General features: G+C 41.3%; 1 protein-coding gene across 1 annotated transcript in view; it reads left to right on the top strand.

Annotated features, from left to right (window-relative positions):
* kcnh5b (potassium voltage-gated channel, subfamily H (eag-related), member 5b) overlaps positions 1-18,273 on the top strand; it is a gene marked incomplete at both ends in the record, with an annotated part of 156,443 nt that overhangs the window by 91,871 nt on the left and 46,299 nt on the right. Inside the window, 2 exons of the mRNA XM_083924468.1 lie at positions 5,050-5,109; positions 6,092-6,284. Of these exons, the coding sequence (XP_083780594.1) occupies positions 5,050-5,109; positions 6,092-6,284 (253 nt within the window). The remainder of the gene's footprint in view (positions 1-5,049; positions 5,110-6,091; positions 6,285-18,273) is intronic.

Genomic DNA, 18,273 nt, shown 5'->3' with positions numbered 1-18,273 from the left:
GCCATGTGCCAGAATGGGAAGAATAGCTTCAAATAACCTTCCTCCCAGTTCAATACGGACTTTAGGGACAGAAACATGTCTTGGGAGCGAAGACAATAATGTCCCATACTTTTTTGTAGGATGTGGATCTGTAGATAACAAGGCAACCTTATAAACAAGAAAAGGGCAATGGTAAAAATCCAGATGTGAGCACTGATGTGACATCTTTGTGTTGTCATGGAGGCTTTCTTCATCATCAAAACATTGACTGCAGCAATAACATTTGTGACCATGGGAATCCTCCAGGCTGGGATCTTTTTTTTAAAAAGCATCTTTTGGTCATCGACACATACACATCAGCATATGGGGAAGGATTTTGGATGGAACACAGAGCAAGTTTTTATTGGAGCGTTGCCTTAATCTCCCACTCCAGTTTTGCTCCGGTAGCAATCACACCATGACTTTCGATGCTTGTCTGCTTTTTTTTTTTGGCAGATACGAACAGCTTTACAAGTAAGGAGCGGAAAACTCTCCCCATTTCAGATAGTTTTCTTAGTCATACACATACAGCTGTACAAGAATATAACATTTGATAACCTTACTTAAGAAGACAGCTGTGTCAAAAAGAAGTTATAAACAGAATCATAATAAAAGAAGGAAGAGGAAAGCGGAAAAACTAACCACAAAACCAACAGAGCGCCTTAAAGCCAGCCACCAGTGACATACTGCGGTGACCTAATTTACCCAAACACACGCTGAGGGGTGAACCTTTGACCCTCTGCACCCAGAGACGTCAAACTGCTCACAGACTGCAGTTATGTGCACACAGAATTTAGATCCTTAAATTATATCCGAATATAAAAATATTCCCATTAAAAAAGCTGTTACTGATGATTGTTTCAAGTGAGCAGATGTAACTGCTCTAAGCCCTGCTGCTGCTGCTATATTGCGCCACATAACTTAAATACTGCAAAGTGAGTAATAAGTTACAGTGCCCCTTCTACGTAACTGTTTGCATCGCTGCCCATGGGTTTTGTTTCTGTGACAGAGACATTAAAGGTTGAATATGTAGAATCTTTATTGAAATACACCCACGGGGCGTTTTGAGAGGTAAGAGAATCAAAGTATTGCTTTTCCATAAAAGAATATATGTAGTCTGAATTAATATATATATTTTTTTAATTGTTTTGACGGGTTTGACAATAACTTTCTGTCACATTCTGTTTACATTGTAGCAGCCAATAGTGTTGGACATTGGGGCTAGCCGTCTGTCGATCAATAAAGTATTTCTGCTCTATTCTATTCTATATTGAGAGCTAGCTAATAGATTACGCACCACTCAAAGAAAGACTTCCAGTTGAAAACTGGTTAACGTTAAATACTGTTATCAAATTCATTGATAAATCAAAATTAGTGGTTCCCCTGTTTGATTCATCACTGACTTCGAGCAGGCTGATTGCTGACACACTCGGCAACGAACCTGGCAACCCGACTGCTGGAATTATTTTTTGTTGTTGCGACTACGATCTTGAGACAATAGATGGCGGTGTCCTGCTCATTCTCCATATTCAACCTTTATCATTAGTTTATAGCTAGCTTGTTGCTGCGTTGAGAATTGGGTTGATGACACAGCTTCTGATAATCGTTTATTTTAATTTTATTTTGTATTTATTAAACCTTTATTGTACCAGGAAAAAGACTCATTGAGATTAAAAGAGCCTTTTTTTAAAGAGCGACCTGGCAGAGACAGGAAGCTGCACTAATTTATTATTAGATATCACAGTTTCAGACACACAAACACACTACAATTAAAATGATTAAGAAATAAAATCTTCATCAAAACATAATTTAACATTCTACTGCCAGATGTGAAGGCTTTTAGCATTGCTTTAAATGCGATTAAGATTCATCTTATAAATTCATTCATTCATTCATTCATCTTCAACCGCTTGTCCCTGTCGGGGTCGCAGGGGGCTGGAGCCGATCCCAGCTGACATCGGGCGTGAGGCGGGGTACACCCTGGACAGGACGCCAGTCTATCGCAGGGCACATAGAGACGAACAGAGACAGACAACCATTCACACCTACGGGCAATTTTAGAGTCATCAATTAACCTAACACCTGCATGTTTTTGGATGGTGGGAAGAAACCGGAGTACCCGGAGAAAACCCACGCAAACACGGGGAGAACATGCAAACTACACACAGAAAGGCCCCAGTCGTGATGCGAACCTGGAACCTTCTCGCTGTAAGGCGACTGTGCTAACCACTACACCACCGTGTAGCCTCATCTTATAAATGATGATGATAAATAAATAAATAAACAAGTAAATAAATAAATGACAAACACACTCAGCAGGAACAATCCGTGTCCGGCCGTCCTGCTCTCACAAACAGGTAAAAGACGCTGCGTCCAGCGACCATTACGCTCTAAAACCAGCTGCTGGAGACTTGACAAGATGAGTCTCAGGAGACAACATCAGCCGGTTTGAGTCCAGATTAGACAGGTCTGTTTACACGGCTGCAATGATTACCTGCAACGTTCTAAAACGTTTTTTATCTCTGATCTGAACTGGGCTTTGGACCAACCAGTTAGCTCAGCTTTCCCTTCAAACACACACCTCCCCCTTTTTAAAAATATACTGCTCAAAACTGAGGAACAAAAGACTAAAACACACATTTACAGAAAACACCTGCCATGCTGTGTGTTTATTAATCCACTGAGATGATTAATCTTTTTTCATCTCACCTCAACATGAGCTCTGATCTGCACCCAAACAAACGCCTCACATGTAAAGTGCTGAAACCATTGATCAAACTCTGCATCACATGCAGCCAGAGAAGCCTTCAGAGCGGCTGAGGAGGCAAAAAGAAGAATTAAATGAACAACATGAACAAACGCATATTAAAGTGCACTTTTGCTTCCTGTTGGTGTAAGATTATAAAACATCTCTGGTCTCTCCACCATCTTTTCTCCCTCTCTTTGTATCTTTTATTTTTTTTGTCAGACAGGTCTAACATTAGTAGTTTTGCAAAGATGGACATTCCCCTCTGATAGAACTCAAAATCAAACGCTGTTTCTGCAGCTTTGAAGACAGTTTGATTTGTTCCCTCTTTCACCTCGGGAGGAACATCAGGAATAAAATGAATTATATAGTGCAGATGTTTTCTTTGCTGAATTGGGAACCAGCCAATTATACAGTTGAGACCTCAGATGGCTGTGAGGAGGATTTTAGTTAAAGCTCCAACAAAAAGGCGCTGTAGAAACTGCCGAGTTAATTCATTGTTTCATATAATCTCCTCATTATATTTGTCCTGTTTGAACAGAGTTTTTGTCCATCTAATTGATTTTCATTTTCCAGTTGACATCCATGCTCTCTTTCTCTCTCTATGTACAGTGCATCATAAGCCTCCTGCTCCCCATCAATCCCATTTTCCCCAATTTTCTTTTTTAGATAATTATATGCTCTTGGAGGGACATAAGCTTAGACTGCCCGCAGTATAAATACCTTGCAGTCAGAGCTGGGCCTAATTAGTGGGTATTTTTTGTCACTTTGGGAGCCTTTAGATGGTACACAGTCAGCTGTTTATGCGAGTAAACACCCAAAAAAGACCAGAGGCTCCCAAAAGCGTCTCAGTGCTGCTGATTTCAACTTAAAATAGAACAAAGGCGCTTTTTAAAGACTTTGTGTTTGGATGTTGCAGAAGCTTTTAGAAGATTTATCGGCTGGTTTGTGGAAGTTGGGATATTATTTAGCTTCCTGTGTTTTACCTAAATTCTTCAGTTAATGAGACCGGATTTTAGAATTTGTGTAATGAGCTGGACAAAGTGATTACAACTTACAGACCCGGCTTTTTGGAACACACTCGTATCCAAAGGGAGGGGAAGCTGCAGAAAAACATAGACGGTAACCTGCAACAAAGCAGGGTGGGTAATGGATGAGTGAGACAATTCCTTTGGAAGTTTGGGTTTCCATCTCCTCCCTTACAGCCTCTCTTTACTGAAGTGCTCTAAGCATTTTTGTGCGTCTGATTGAGCTCTGACCCAGGATATCACTGGGTGGTCGTAAGTGGAAGCCAGGATTACAGGAAGAGTGTCGACAATAAGAACTCAGAGGATGGAAGACAGTTGTTACAAGTCGTTACTTTGCTGCACAGTTCAGACTTCACAACTTCCTGTCTTGTGAGACTTGAAATGCTCTGATATCTGATATCTGATATCGCTGCGGATGGCTTTACAGTTGAAAACCCTGCGTGTCTGAAACCCACGCTCAAGGTGCGTCTGTATCAATCACAGAGGACTGACGGCAGCAGCTGAGCTTTGCCGCTCTCTGGTGGCAGGGTCTGTCTGTGGCCGCACAAACAGTAAAGTTCCTGTTGTTACAGGCCCCCCCTTCTGGTTTAACATCAGTTCTTGTGCTCTCATTGGCTCTTGGAGTCCCAGACAGCTCCAGATATTTAGCAGGCTAAATATCTTTCTGCGAGGCACCACAGAGCAACTCCTCTCACTTCTTGGAAAAGTTCACACATTGTGATGGAGCCCCGTCTGTCGAGCGGCTCCAATTCTGCTCCAATTCTCCTCCGATTCTCTTCCCATCTGGGCTGTCGGTCAGAATAGGTTTAGAGCTAATGTTGTGTATGTCATAAGGTCGACTGCATGGTTGTTGCCCCTCCCTGCATGCATGGCAATTCAATATATCATCTTTGTATGTGTGTATGTGGTGGGATCTTCCTCTCACAGCTTCCAGTCTGCAGTGGTGCATTTATTGATCAGACAGTTTGAAATAAACAAGAAACAGTAACTCAGATATAAGCGCAGGGAACAAGCAGAACCTCCGATGCGGACAAGATTGAGATCAATGAAGAGATGTGAGTTAGCCTGCATAGTTATTAATAACTAATTAATAATAATATTTATTATGTGGCATTACTTCAATTTATGACATTGGTTTTTAAGCCTGTGAAAGTTTAAAGAAGAGGAACACACATCATTCAAACCTTCATCTTGCTGCCAATAGACGTCTATCAAACAGACCCCCCCGCCCCCAACTGATGTCTTTCTGTCTTCCAGGTCCTATCCATCTGTCCCAAAGACATGCGGGCCGACATCTGTGTCCACCTCAACAGGAAGGTACACGCTTCATTGTTTAAAAACTGATAGTGTGAGTTCTGTTTCTTGAGAATAATGCAGTCAGCTCACAGTCTGAAACATTTAAAGACTGTTAAAGCAATACAAAGACGTTTTTGTTTCTAGTTAACTGAAACGCTGACGTTTACGTATGAAAAGTTTTAACACAACCTGACACTAGTAAATGTCTAAAAACGTTCATCCTTGCTTTTTAACACATTTCTAATTGGTTGTGTTGCAAAGTACAAGTGCAGCTTTACGCACATACTTACCTACACTAACCCTAACCCTGGGAATAAAAAAATGTGTAGATGAGAATATCCTTATGAAGACAAAAACCAGATCTCATGTCACCTGAATTGGCCCAAACAGTCTTCACAGAGTACCAGTCCTTTGCTATGTTTGTTCCATAACCAAATGCAGGTTAGGTGAGCTCAGTTAGAAGCTCCTGCACACGACTGATATCGGTCAAAACTTTGGCAGACTCAAACTGCTGAACTGGCATTGAACAAAGGACATCTTCAGTTGTGTAACAACCATGTCCAATAACAAAGACTAGATAAGCCGCTTAAATTAGTCTGATGATTCACAGCTGATGCCTCTGATATTTTTATCGTATATTGTCTTTCATTTCATCCAAGTACAGTGATTTTACAAGAACCATTCAAACCTGACCTCTGTTCTTAGTTATTAAAAAGACATGTTTGGAAAGCTGTCCTTTAAGGGACTCAAGGCTCAAGTGACAGTAATTTTTCACCAATAATTGGGCAGATGACTTTGAACTTATTGTGAACCAGATTTTTTTGTCCTCACGGAACAAAAGTCATCATTTTGTTTTGTATTTTTGCAAGAAGGCACTGTTCCCAACATATTACCATAAAAGAGAAAATGCTGGGAAATAAAAAGTGAGAAAAAAAAAAGCAAAGTCCCTTTAAAAAAAAAAAAAATTAAAGTTAGTTTGATTAATATTCTCACTCTCACTCAGGTGTTCAATGAGCATCCTGCATTCCGGTTAGCCAGCGACGGCTGCCTGCGCTCACTGGCGGTGGAGTTTCAGACCACCCACTGCGCCCCTGGAGATCTGATCTTCCACGCTGGAGAGAGCGTCGACACCCTGTGCTTCGTTGTGTCGGGGTCGCTGGAGGTCATCCAGGACGATGAGGTCATCGCCATCTTAGGTATGTGGTGTTCTCTTGGGCTGCAGCTATTGAATCTTTTTGTAATCCAGTATTCTACCGAATATTCTATGAAAAAAATATACATAAAAACTATACATATATTATAACCTCAGGTATTTCCTGTGTCTCTCTACTATTGGAATGTGGAGATAGGCGTCTTTTAAATCCACTGAGGTGAACCAATCGTATGGATTATAATAGGCGGCAGTGCATCAGCACTCGTTGAGGGAGTTTCTGTAATGTTGCGTTCACTGGTCTCAAGTCTATTATTGGGCGCAGAGTACTGCTGTCTTTCTTGGGAACCAGGAAATAACAGGAATAATCCCCCCAATTTGCTTCCTTCTCTGTCACAGGCTGAATTGCCTTTTTCTGTAGCAGAGACAGAATCTCCTGCTGTAGAATGGGAGCTGTCTGCCCTGACACAGACGTTTGTGTGACACCAGCGAAACTGCATTGCATAACCTTTTTTCAGGGTGCACGCTAACCATTTCAACACTGTACATTGTCGTCGTGGTCGATGTTCATGCGACCACTTGTAGGCTGGGCAGCAGTACAGGGCGGGAGCGCAGTTGAGCCGAACCGTTCAGCCCAACGTTGCAGTGTGGTCACACAAAGCCCCGAGCAGTTGACGCCAAAGTGGGCTGCTTCAGTGTGTTCCCGACCTAGACACCGAACACAGCGTGTGTGTCTGTCTCTTGCTGTCATGTAGGAGACACATGCGCACTGTTCGAAATCCTTCTTTTCCATGTCGTTTTTTTTTTAAACTCCGTGAAAGAGGGCTAACTGAGCTAGCGGCAACAAGCTAGTAGCGGCTCTAGCTAGCTCTCGAAAAAGGGTTCTTGCGTGTCAGCGGCAGCAGAATAAGCAAAGAGGACTGGCAGGGCTGTGGAGCATGTTTCCACAATGCTGCCAAAAGCCAGGTGGAGACACCTGGTTGATTAGAAAGGGCTAACGTGTAAATATTCAGTGGCTGCTCTGGGATCAGCAATATGGCAATAGTACGAACTTGAGTTTGAAATGAAGTAAAACTGTCACAATGAAACAAAAACAAAAACAACATGCATTTGGTTCTGAGCTGTTCCACAGATCAACCAACTGTCCAATGTTTACAAATTTGTTCTCTCCAAATTGTCATGTTTCCAGAAAGCAATATTTTTCTTAAGATTTTGGTGATGCATTTTAGACCTTTTCTGATGTGAAGGCTTTTCATAATGCCAGGTTTTAAACAGGGGGATCATATGGTTAACGTGGCAAATTCAAACTAAAGTGGAGCACTTGCTCTGATGTCTCACATCTTCCTGGTCGGGTTTACATGTGAAAGCCCAGTGCATCTGAAAGTGATATAAAGTCATGTCCAGATATTAAGCCTGCTGTATACCTGGATGTGTCTGCGAGACCCCAGCGAGCTACTCGGATCATATTTTGAAACACTCCACACATCGTGCTTGAGCGCCGACACGTGAGCATTGAACCAACCCTGACCAACCCGATCAGTTGATTTAGTTTTGTAGGACTCAGGGTTTTCCCAGCAGATCAGAAAACTCTCTCACAAATACAGAAAAATACACAATCCTTCAACTGAAGTGAAAATCACTCAACAGCATCATGATCAAATCAGCTATTTTTCTCTTTTCAAAACATAAACACTGCTGAGCAGAAAGCCCAGGGATGAAACCTGAGCCCCTTCAATCATTTTTTTTAAGTCCAGCCATCAACTGGCATCGTTTCTGACCTTAAGACCGTTAAACACAAAAAGAGTCAGACCCTTATTTGCTGCTGTACATGTTGCTCTCTGCTGCATCATCCTGTAATATTAATGAGGAGGAGAAGGAAAGCTCACAGAGATAATGTGAGAGAAAGTCCTTTTTACTGAGACAAGAACAGATAGTGTTGATGGCAGAAATGGCTGCAGCAGCGGGTGGAGTGCACATTCTCATAACCATCAGCAGGCCCCACATGAGCGTTTACTGCCAGAGGATAACAAGAACAAAAGATTATTACAACAGAGTACAAAGCTGCACAGATCGTTTGGTGTGTACGACTTACACTTTAAGTTTACAACATTAAATAAGTCAGTCTGACATTCCTTGTTGTTGTTGTAAGATTCAATAGTTTTGCGTTCACTGGTGCTACCTTCTAGGTTATTTCTAGGACAGTCACCTTGACAAAGACTTTCAGGGTTGGTTTCCTGGACAGAGGATCAGTTCAACCAGAAGGAAACATTCAAAAACTGGCTTTCTAAAATACATCTTTAAGGAAAACTCACTTCTCACTTCACATTGTATTTTTGGTAGTTATTTCAATGTTAAATAAATGTTTGTTAATGCACGTTTCAGGTCCAAACTTGTGTTCTCTAGCTCAGAAATGTGATTTCCAAAGCTGTTTACATGAGCTGGTGCTCTTCCTCTCCTCATTTATTACCACATTGCTGCCTTCTGCAGTTGACTGAAATATCCATTTTAGTCAATCCAGGTCACTGATAAAATATATTGCAAATATTTGAGTTCTTTTTTCTGTCTTTTTTATTGTAGATTGGCCATATCTATAATAAATCAATGTTACATTATTGTGGACGCTAGAAACTGCTGCAGCTGCAGATTGTAGCAGGATTATGATCTGCAATGCTTGTTGCTTGCGTGCAAAAGAAGTAGTCCATTATGTTTCAGCTATAGATCCACTGCAGCAGATAATGGGACTCAGTTGCAGCTGCGCTTTATAGTCTGTGAAAATAAGATTTAAAAAATATGAAAGAGGAGAGGAAGGGAGGGAAAGAAACATAGCAGGAAAGAAAGGACAGAAGTAAAAGCATGACAGTCAACCCTCTGATTGTCTCTCCTCGTGTTGCCTTCTCACTTCTTTAACTTCATTAGCAGTCGGACGAGGCAGCAGCCGGAGCATAAAGGACTATATTAGATGTTTGATAAATTGATCATCGCATTGAGGACATGATTCAATAAACTCTCAGCCAGTTGTCATCAGGACCTGCTGTCTGCTGTTGTGGAGAGACGGGGACGGGGTCATAACGTTTTCTCAACATGTCTGCTGTTGTTTTCCATTTCCTTCTGACGTGTTTCCTCCAACATAAACTTCAGCTAACATAGACGTCATTCACCAAATCTGAGGCGCACAGGGTGTTAATCCAGGCTTCAAAAATACACAATTTCACATCAATAGAAAAGATTTTGGAAACTGCATCAAAGAGTGGCAATTATTCTACAGCCTCTAAAAAACAGATTCATCACAGTCTTCAGAAGTAAGCACAGCAAGCGCTGACTTTTCTTTGCTGCTTTTTTTATTTTGTATTAATTTACTTTGTGAAATCTAATTTCTTCACTCAAGAATTTCCAAATGATTTTGTCCCATCTACACTCTCAATATATATATTTAAATTAGAGCACAGCCTCATGTAATATGACAATGAGGTGACACTTTCTGTGAAGAACACATTTATAGTGCTGCTCATAATGCTTTCTGATGCACTATATCAGTCAACAGTCATATACATTAGACAAGTGTCTTCTGGATGCTCTTCACTAGCTACAGCTTATAGTACATCATGACCTACAGACACCTCAAACATCAGCTGTAAGGTAAGTAAGGACTCAGTTAGCTATTATAATGCAGCAAAGATTCTTTGAAATGAAAGAAAAATGGATTGCACTTATCACCGACGATGAAACATTCTGATAAAATATGCATTATTATAAATGCATCAATATAATATACATAATATGTATATGTGCACTTTACTTAAAATACACATTTATAACTTATGCACTATTATAGCAGCTGATTGCTGAGGTGTGTGTGGGTGAGTATGGAACTTTTCAAAGATGTAAACATAAACATTCCAAAACAGTCCCGGTTTATTTCATGTTGCAGTGAATGTGAATGACATCAACTGTCAGGAAGTTAACAAGGATCAAGACTGTTGCCTAGCAATGGAATTCTGTCGAAAACATCTATGGACAGAGGTTAAAGTGGGATTTTGCAGAAATTTCAGTTGTATGAGAAAAATAATTTGGGGGGGGGGGGGGGGGGTTGGGGGGGGTAGGGGACCACCTCACCAGAAGTTCTCTGGATGTGAACAAAATGGTGGCAAAAAACAGCAGCAGGAGTTGAGTTTTAATTAAAACTAAATTATAACTGGTGCGTTCACTGCGTGCCAATTTAATCACAGCTCAAAAGGACAAATTACAAATTACAATATAACTGGTGGCTGCAAGCAATGTAGCATTAAAAAGGGGCACTAAGTCACTTAACTTAGGGGGAGACAGTCCAGGTGCATTACAATTTTAACTGTAACCCCATACAACTTCCCTAGTTCATTACTAACATTAAGACAAATGTTTTTTGTATTATAGGTTTTCTGAAAAGGTATGTTTGAATATGCAAATTAGGCATTTATATTGCATTACTTTAATTAAATATAAGAGTCTAAGGTTTTTACTCTATTTATCACTCCATACATCAGAAAATACTGGAAACTAATCTATTTTTGCCGTGTTTGCCCTCTGTACAAACCTTCAGAATATAAAGAGGAATAACACTGGAAAGTTTGGTGTCTTTCAGGGCTGCTGAAGTAGAGATTTCTGGCTCGGAGTGAGAAGAATGATGATTTTGAGAGAACAGCCTTTAAAGATATTTATTCTATTATTTTGCAACACACTACAGGAGGAGAGGGTAAAAAATATTAACAGATAAATATCAACATTAAACTTTCCAATGGATAGCTGACATTAAGACTCTTCTATTGTGTAATGTTTTTTTTTTAACTATGATGTTTAAATATGCAAATGAGGCATTATCTAATGTTAACTTTTGGTGAATTTAAGAGAAATCTACATACACAAACAGATAAAGTGAAGTGAAATAAACAACAGCATTTTTACAGTATTTTTTATGTTTTCATTTCACCAGTCCGAAAGGTTAGGCAAGTTTATTTGTTTGGCACAATTCAGCAACAAGGTAATTCAAAGTGTTTTAGATAAAACATTAAAAGCATTGGGAAAATAACACATATAAGGTCATTTAAACCTTACAGAAGTGCAGTTTACTGAAAGCAGCGGCAAATAGAAACGTCTTCAGTCTTGATTTAAAAGAACTAAAAGTTGCAGCAGACCTGCAGTTTTCTGGAAGTTTGTTTGAGATTTGTGGAGCAAAAAACTAAACGCTGCCTCTTCATGTTTAGTCCTGACTCTGGGAACACAGAGCAGACCTCTCCCATGTTTAGTCCTGACACTGGGGACACAGAGCAGACCTCTCCCATGTTTAGTCCTGACTCTGGGGACACAGAGCAGACCTCTCCCATGTTTAGTCCTGACACTGGGGACACAGAGCAGACCTCTCCCATGTTTAGTCCTGACTCTGGGGACACAGAGCAGACCTGTCCCATGTTTAGTCCTGACTCTGGGGACACAGAGCAGAACTGTCCCATGTTTAGTCCTGACTCTGGGGACACGGAGAAGACCTGTCCCATGTTTAGTCTTGACTCTGGGGACACAGAGAAGACCTGTCCCATGTTTAGTCCTGATTCTGGGGACACAGAGCAGACCTGTCCCATGTTTAGTCCTGACTCTGGGGACACAGAACAGACCTGTCCCATGTTTAGTCCTGACTCTGGGGACACAGAGCAGACCTGTCCCATGTTTAGTCCTGATTCTGGGGACACAGAACAGACCTGCCCCATGTTTAGTCCTGACTCTGGGGACACATATCAGACCTGTCCCATGTTTAGTTCTGACTCTGGGGACACAGAGCAGACCTGTACCATGTTTAGTCCTGACTCTGGGGACACTGAGCAGACCTATCCCATGTTTAGTCCTGACTCTGGGGACACATATCAGACCTGTCCCATGTTTAGTCCTGACTCTGGGGACACAGAGCAGACCTGTACCATGTTTAGTCCTGACTCTGGGGACACTGAGCAGACCTATCCCATGTTTAGTTTTAATTCTGGGGACACTGAGCAGACCTGTCCCATATTTAGTCCTGACTCTGGGGACACAGAGCAGACCTGTCCCATGTTTAGTCCTGACTCTGGGGACACAGAGCAGACCTGTCCCATGTTTAGTCCTGACTCTGGGGACACAGAGCAGACCTGTCCCATGTTTAGTCCTGACTCTGGGGACACGGAACAGACCTGTCCCATATTTAGTCCTGACTCTGGGGACACATAGCAGACCTGTCCCATGTTTAGTCCTGACTGTGGGGACACAGAGCAGACCTGTCCCATGTTTAGTCCTGACTCTGGGGACACAGAGCAGACCTGTCCCAGAGGATCTGAGAGGACTGGATGGTTTGTAGCTGAGCAGAATAGAATAGAATAGAATTACTTTAATGATCCCAGACTGGGAAATTATTTTGTAACAGCAGTAGTGGGTCAGCAAAAAAAGAAGATCTGAAATGTATTTTGGTCCTAAACCATTCAGTGCTTTGTAAACCAACAGAATCATTTTGAAATAAATTATTTAACAGACAGGAAGCCAGTGTAAAGATTTGAGGACGGGAGTGATATGATGGACTTTTTTGGTCTTAGTGAGGACTTGAGCAGCAGCATTCTGATTTAACTGCAGCTGTCTGGTTGGCTTTTTAGGGAGACCTGTAAAGACACTGTTACAGTAGTCAAGTCTGCTGAAGATAAATGCATGGACAAGAATTTTCAAGTCCTGCTGACACATAAATCCTTTAATCCTTGATATATTCTCTAGGTGATAGTAGGCTGACTTTGTAATTGTTTTGATGTGGCTGTTGAAGTTCAGGGGTCCGTTTCACAAAGCAGGTTAAAAAAACTCTGAGTCTGTTAACCCTGAACTCTGAGTTGATCTACTCTGAGATAGGAAACTCTGAGTTTTCGGTTCCAGAACAGCAGATTTGCGTTAGGTTTGACCTGGAGTTAAGCGCGTGCACCACAAGTAAAAACAGACAGCATCAATGGAGCCCTGATTAGACGAGTCACCATGGCAACGGGGAAGTGAAGGGCTACGCTACAACTGGAATTGGAAATATTAATGCGCTCATACGGTGAGCTTGAGCAGGTTTACACCGCTGCAGCAGCAAAAGAGAGGGAGACGGTGCGGGAGAACATTGCGGCTCGGGTCAGTGCATATGTTTAAATGTAGTCCTGTTGCAATCACAGTAATATCACAGGGGAAACTGCTTGAGTGGGAGCCTATTAGTTTATTTCATTTAAGTGCAACCCTGCGGGGGAGAAGCGCACTTGGCAGCAGCTTAAGATGAAAAATAAAAACATTGTTCAAACAGTTAAAACATTGGCACAATCTCATGTTGACGCCTCATTTTGTGCATGTTTTACATGGTAAAGTAAATATTACTGTAAGTGGCTGTTTTATATGTTGTATAAAAAACTCCCATTTGCAAAAAAACGCAGCGCAACACACAATATCTGCTGTGATATAAGAGCATTACTGGTTGTTAATGTTGGAAATGTAAGGAGGGATGAGATGGACTGTGACATGGAACGGTGTTGTGCGTATTCAGCACCCCTGCCGGGAAATGGACCCCCTCGCATTATAGGTGATATTCTGGATCAGAAGGCTGTTGTTTCCACCTATAGGAGTAGTTTATATACCGGTAACCCAACTAAAAGCACACACTTTTGAACCTATGAATTGCAAGAAAAGCTGGGATTATATTTAGGAAACGCTAAGTCAAATACATTCAACTTGCTCAATAGATCCATTTAATTTATTTTGTAATTATGGCTGCAGTATATTAAGGACGTCTATGCGCGGTCTGATAATCATCTCCGGACGAATATTTAATTCTCTTTGCGGTAATGCGTCACCTTCATCCACAGGATCGTTATCAAAAGGACTAGCCATGGTAGTGAAATAGTCACCACCTAATATAACTTCTAATGTAGGCCTACTGAATGATTTTTATACGTTGTATAAAAAAAACTCCCTTTTGCAAAAAAACGCAGCGCAACACAAAATATCTGCTGTGATATGAATTGTTGTTGAGACATATTAAGGACAAAAAATAGCAAATAAATCTAAAAATTGACCAAATGATTTGATGATGACCAAATGATTTGATGATGATTTGACTGGCGTGTCTCTTACTTCCAGAGAAATTCGCAGAGAAAAATCTGTGAGGACCAAACTGCATCAACAATCTGTTTAAAAAAAAATTCTCTGGTTTAAGTCAGTTAAAAAACAAACAAACACTGATCTGTTCCTTTCTCTACCAAATATATTTGTAACCAAAAGGTTACAGACGATGTTATTTTCACTTAACTGTTCAGTTGTCTTTAGCAGTTTAGATAAGATACTGTCATTACAGACATGAACTAACCACATACACTTGCAGTATGTTGTGTCAAACTTTTGATGTCTTCAGTAAGAAGTCATGTAATAGGTAGGATAATGTAGAGCGAGCCGGTCATTATCAGGGCTGCTTCATGTCGTGGTCCTGATCGCCCTGTCTGGGTTGTATTCACTATATCGAGCTCTATCGCTCTACATAATACCTCACATGTAGGACTGCAGCTGAGGAGAGACCAGCCCAATGAAGAGTCAAAATCTACGAGCGAAACGTTTCCTTCACATGCTGCAGATTAAATTATTACTTATGTACTATCAAACCTTGAAAATCTCTCAAGCGCCCCACAGACTCCATTTTGGGTAACGAGTAAACTCCCTGACGGTGATGGAGAGCTTGCAAGTTGTTGTCAAACTTTTGCGACGTATAGCAACCAGAGAGCAAAGCTTCCGTCTGATCACAGCCCCTACAGGGAGGGAGGGATGGAGGATCATGGCAGATGGATGGAGAAGAGTTGCAACGTGGGAGAGAAAAGGACTGAAGGGGAGAGTGGATGAGAGGGGAAGCATGATAAGGGGTCCACAGCATGAAAAGTAGCCTTTGTTCTAAAAATCACTTCCCTCCTTGAAACTTTTCCTTTTTCGTTTTTTTTTTTTTTTTTTTTGCCTAACTTCTTGTTAGAACCAGAGCTCATGTTGGGAAACACAGAGCAGGAGATAGAGAGAGACAGAAGGGACAATTAAAGAAAAATGTTCTTGAACGTCTTTATAATTTATCGCGCCAAAGGGGCTTAAATGTAAAAGCTGCTATTTGTCTTTGATGCACAGGGACAGTAAGGTGCTGAGGTTTCCAGAACATTCTTTCTTGGTGAAGGCTTTATAGTTGCTTTTTTATAGTTAGATTAGCCTGTTTTGTGCTCATTTGAATGAGTAAACAGAGAAGCGGAAGGTTAAAAGAAGAATGGAGGAAGAGATTTGAAAGGGAATCGAAGGATGGGGAGAAAGAGGCAGAGGTGCATGGAGGTGCATGGCGAAGAGGAGGTTGTTTGTGTTGGTTGTGGTTTTAAAATCAATGATTTCCCCAGGCTGAGGAGTGAGGCTGCTCCCTCATTAGTGTCCAATGGCATCCGGCTGACACACACACACACACACACACACACACACACACACACACACACACACACACACACACACACACACACACACACACACACACACACACAACCACACACACACACACACACACACACACACACACACACAAGCAACAAAGGCACATGCAGGAATGCCACTCTGTATTTTTATTTATTATGGCTCTTTAATGTCTCCATGTACAGCCTGTGGAAATGAGTTTCCTCTTGGGGGGACGATAAAGTATCTTAATACACAAACACATGACATCTCGTACACAAGTGCAGAAGAGAGAGCACGTACACTTCTCCCAGACTAACAAGGTAATTCTGTGGCAGCTCCATTGAATACTCCTCTAAGTATTATCCTCAGATTGTATATACTGTAAAGGTAGACAAAGAGTTTCCACTTCCTCCTACTGTACGCAAGTGAAGCCAAAATATCCCAAAGACAGAGCTGCCATCTTGTAATTTAAGTCTGTGCAATTGTGATTTGTGCACAACTATTCAGAGTCAATCACAGCGGTCAATCATGACGTTTCACTCCATTTCTATAGCAACAATAACAAAATGAGTTTTGAATTTTACATGTTAGCAAGAGAACTATCCAATTACCTTTCTCCTCTCATTGACTTGGCTATCATTGGGTTTCTTACCAGGTTTATTTTTGTTGTAGAAAGTCGCCCGTTTCTATGAAAACTTAAATTAATTGTTGTCCTTCTGTCTGCGACATAACAGCTGGATGAACAGACGACCACACACCATCAGTCCTTTAGCCTGAATTATCTATTGATGATTTACGCTCGAGCTTGAGAGGAAATACACCCAACCTCTTTTCCTTTTTTCTTTTTCTTTTGTTTTTGCCAAAATGATGAGCTGATTATTTTTTTAATACATTATTCATGCTTGGTTATGAGAAGGGGGTTTTACTCTGGCCTTCTATTCACACAGCAATATGTTCTGGCCCAGCAAAGTAATACGTCAGCGATGAACAGGAGGAGATGAGCCTGCAACCACATGTGAGTCTGGCTGCGGTATAGGAGGCAGTGATAAGAGTTGGTGTGGGGAATACATTAGAGGAGCAAGTTATTGAAAGTGTAGGTTAATGAAGAATGATGAACCCAGAGATAATTTGAAAGTGTCTTAATTCAGCTTTTCGTGACCGTCTTTGACACTTTTCTCCTCAAATAAAGTGATCTTCTGTACTTTTTCACACCATTGTTTCCCAAACTGGTCCCATACAGGAAGTACCGTATGTCTAACATATTTCAGGTTGGAGACCTTTGTTTCCTTTGGACAGAGCCAGGCCTTGTGCTAAGCTAAGCTAAGCTTCTTATTTAACAGACCGAGACAAGAGTGTTATCAATCTAATCATTTTACTTTCATCAAGAAAGTGAATTAACTAAACTAAGGGTTGGTCCACACAATCGAAAACAGCCTTTTTTTTCCTCAGTAGTTCTTAAAAAGTTTTCTGTCCCCACGGACTCGGCTCAAGAAATATCTGCGTCCACACAAAACCACTGAAACCAGCTAAATGCGCTGTAGTACACATGCCAGGCCTGGATGTGGCGTTGTTACTGCCACAGAAATACACCAACAACAGAGAAGAAGAGATGGAGAGACGCTGTTGTTTAGAATCATAATACAAACACCAGAGAGTTTCTCTCCAAATATGGAGACTTCCCAAATCCTCCTCCATCCTAGAGAGAAATTTTTCACTGTTTCTGGTGTTAGTGGAGACTTTTGTGCTGTTTTGGGCTCTGATGCACCAATCACTCTGCAGTTAGTGTCCTCAACGAGCAGAGGGTGCTGCTGAGCCGCTTCCCTGTCCCAAAGCACTCACAGGCGGACACTGTCTCGCTACTTTTTGTGACCTTCTTGGCAACTTTATTTATAAAAAGCTACCAGCAACAAATTTAGCGACTTCTTCAGAGCATCAGGTAAAAGGGAGAAATATCTGGTCTCTGAGTCCAGTTCAGTAAACAGTCTATGGGTCTGCGTCCCTCTCCATGCAGCAGCACTGTTGTTGTTATCTGACGCCGTTGGGGTAAGAGGTCCGAGGTTGGACGATAACGGCAAAGTATGTGGTTTCGCCCTCCAGAAGACAAAGCCACGGGGGGCGTTCTCAAATATTCCAAAACTACTGTTTTCAGGCTCTGATAACGCCGGCTGCATGTGGATGGTCGGCCAAAATGATACTAAAGTTGTGTGGTTACAGGAAAACGAGTCCCCTTCATGAGCACAGTTTGAAGAAAAATGAACGAGGTGATTGAGTTTTTATTCATGCAGTCTGGAGCTTGTGATTTAGGGGGAGCTGAGGAGGAAGTGCACTTTGTATTTTAATGCTTTTCTGTGGTGATTTTAGTTCAGTTTTGTGTGACATATTTGTAGTTAATATTCATGGTTTGACTACTCAAACTGTATTTTTGATGTCTCATAAATCCATGTGGGCTGGGCATAACTACTGCTACTATTTCATTCTGAAGGACCATGCTCCAAACATTTGCATATTCATTAAAAAAAAAAATGTTCATGTTCTGAAGCTCATATGAGATGGAACTTTATTTATCCCAA

Source organism: Echiichthys vipera, assembly GCF_963691815.1.
Source record: "Echiichthys vipera genome assembly, chromosome: 12".
Lineage (NCBI taxonomy): Eukaryota > Metazoa > Chordata > Actinopteri > Perciformes > Trachinidae > Echiichthys > Echiichthys vipera.
The sequence above is the reverse complement of the archived record's forward strand: the minus strand, read 5'-3'. Positions and strand labels throughout refer to the sequence as shown.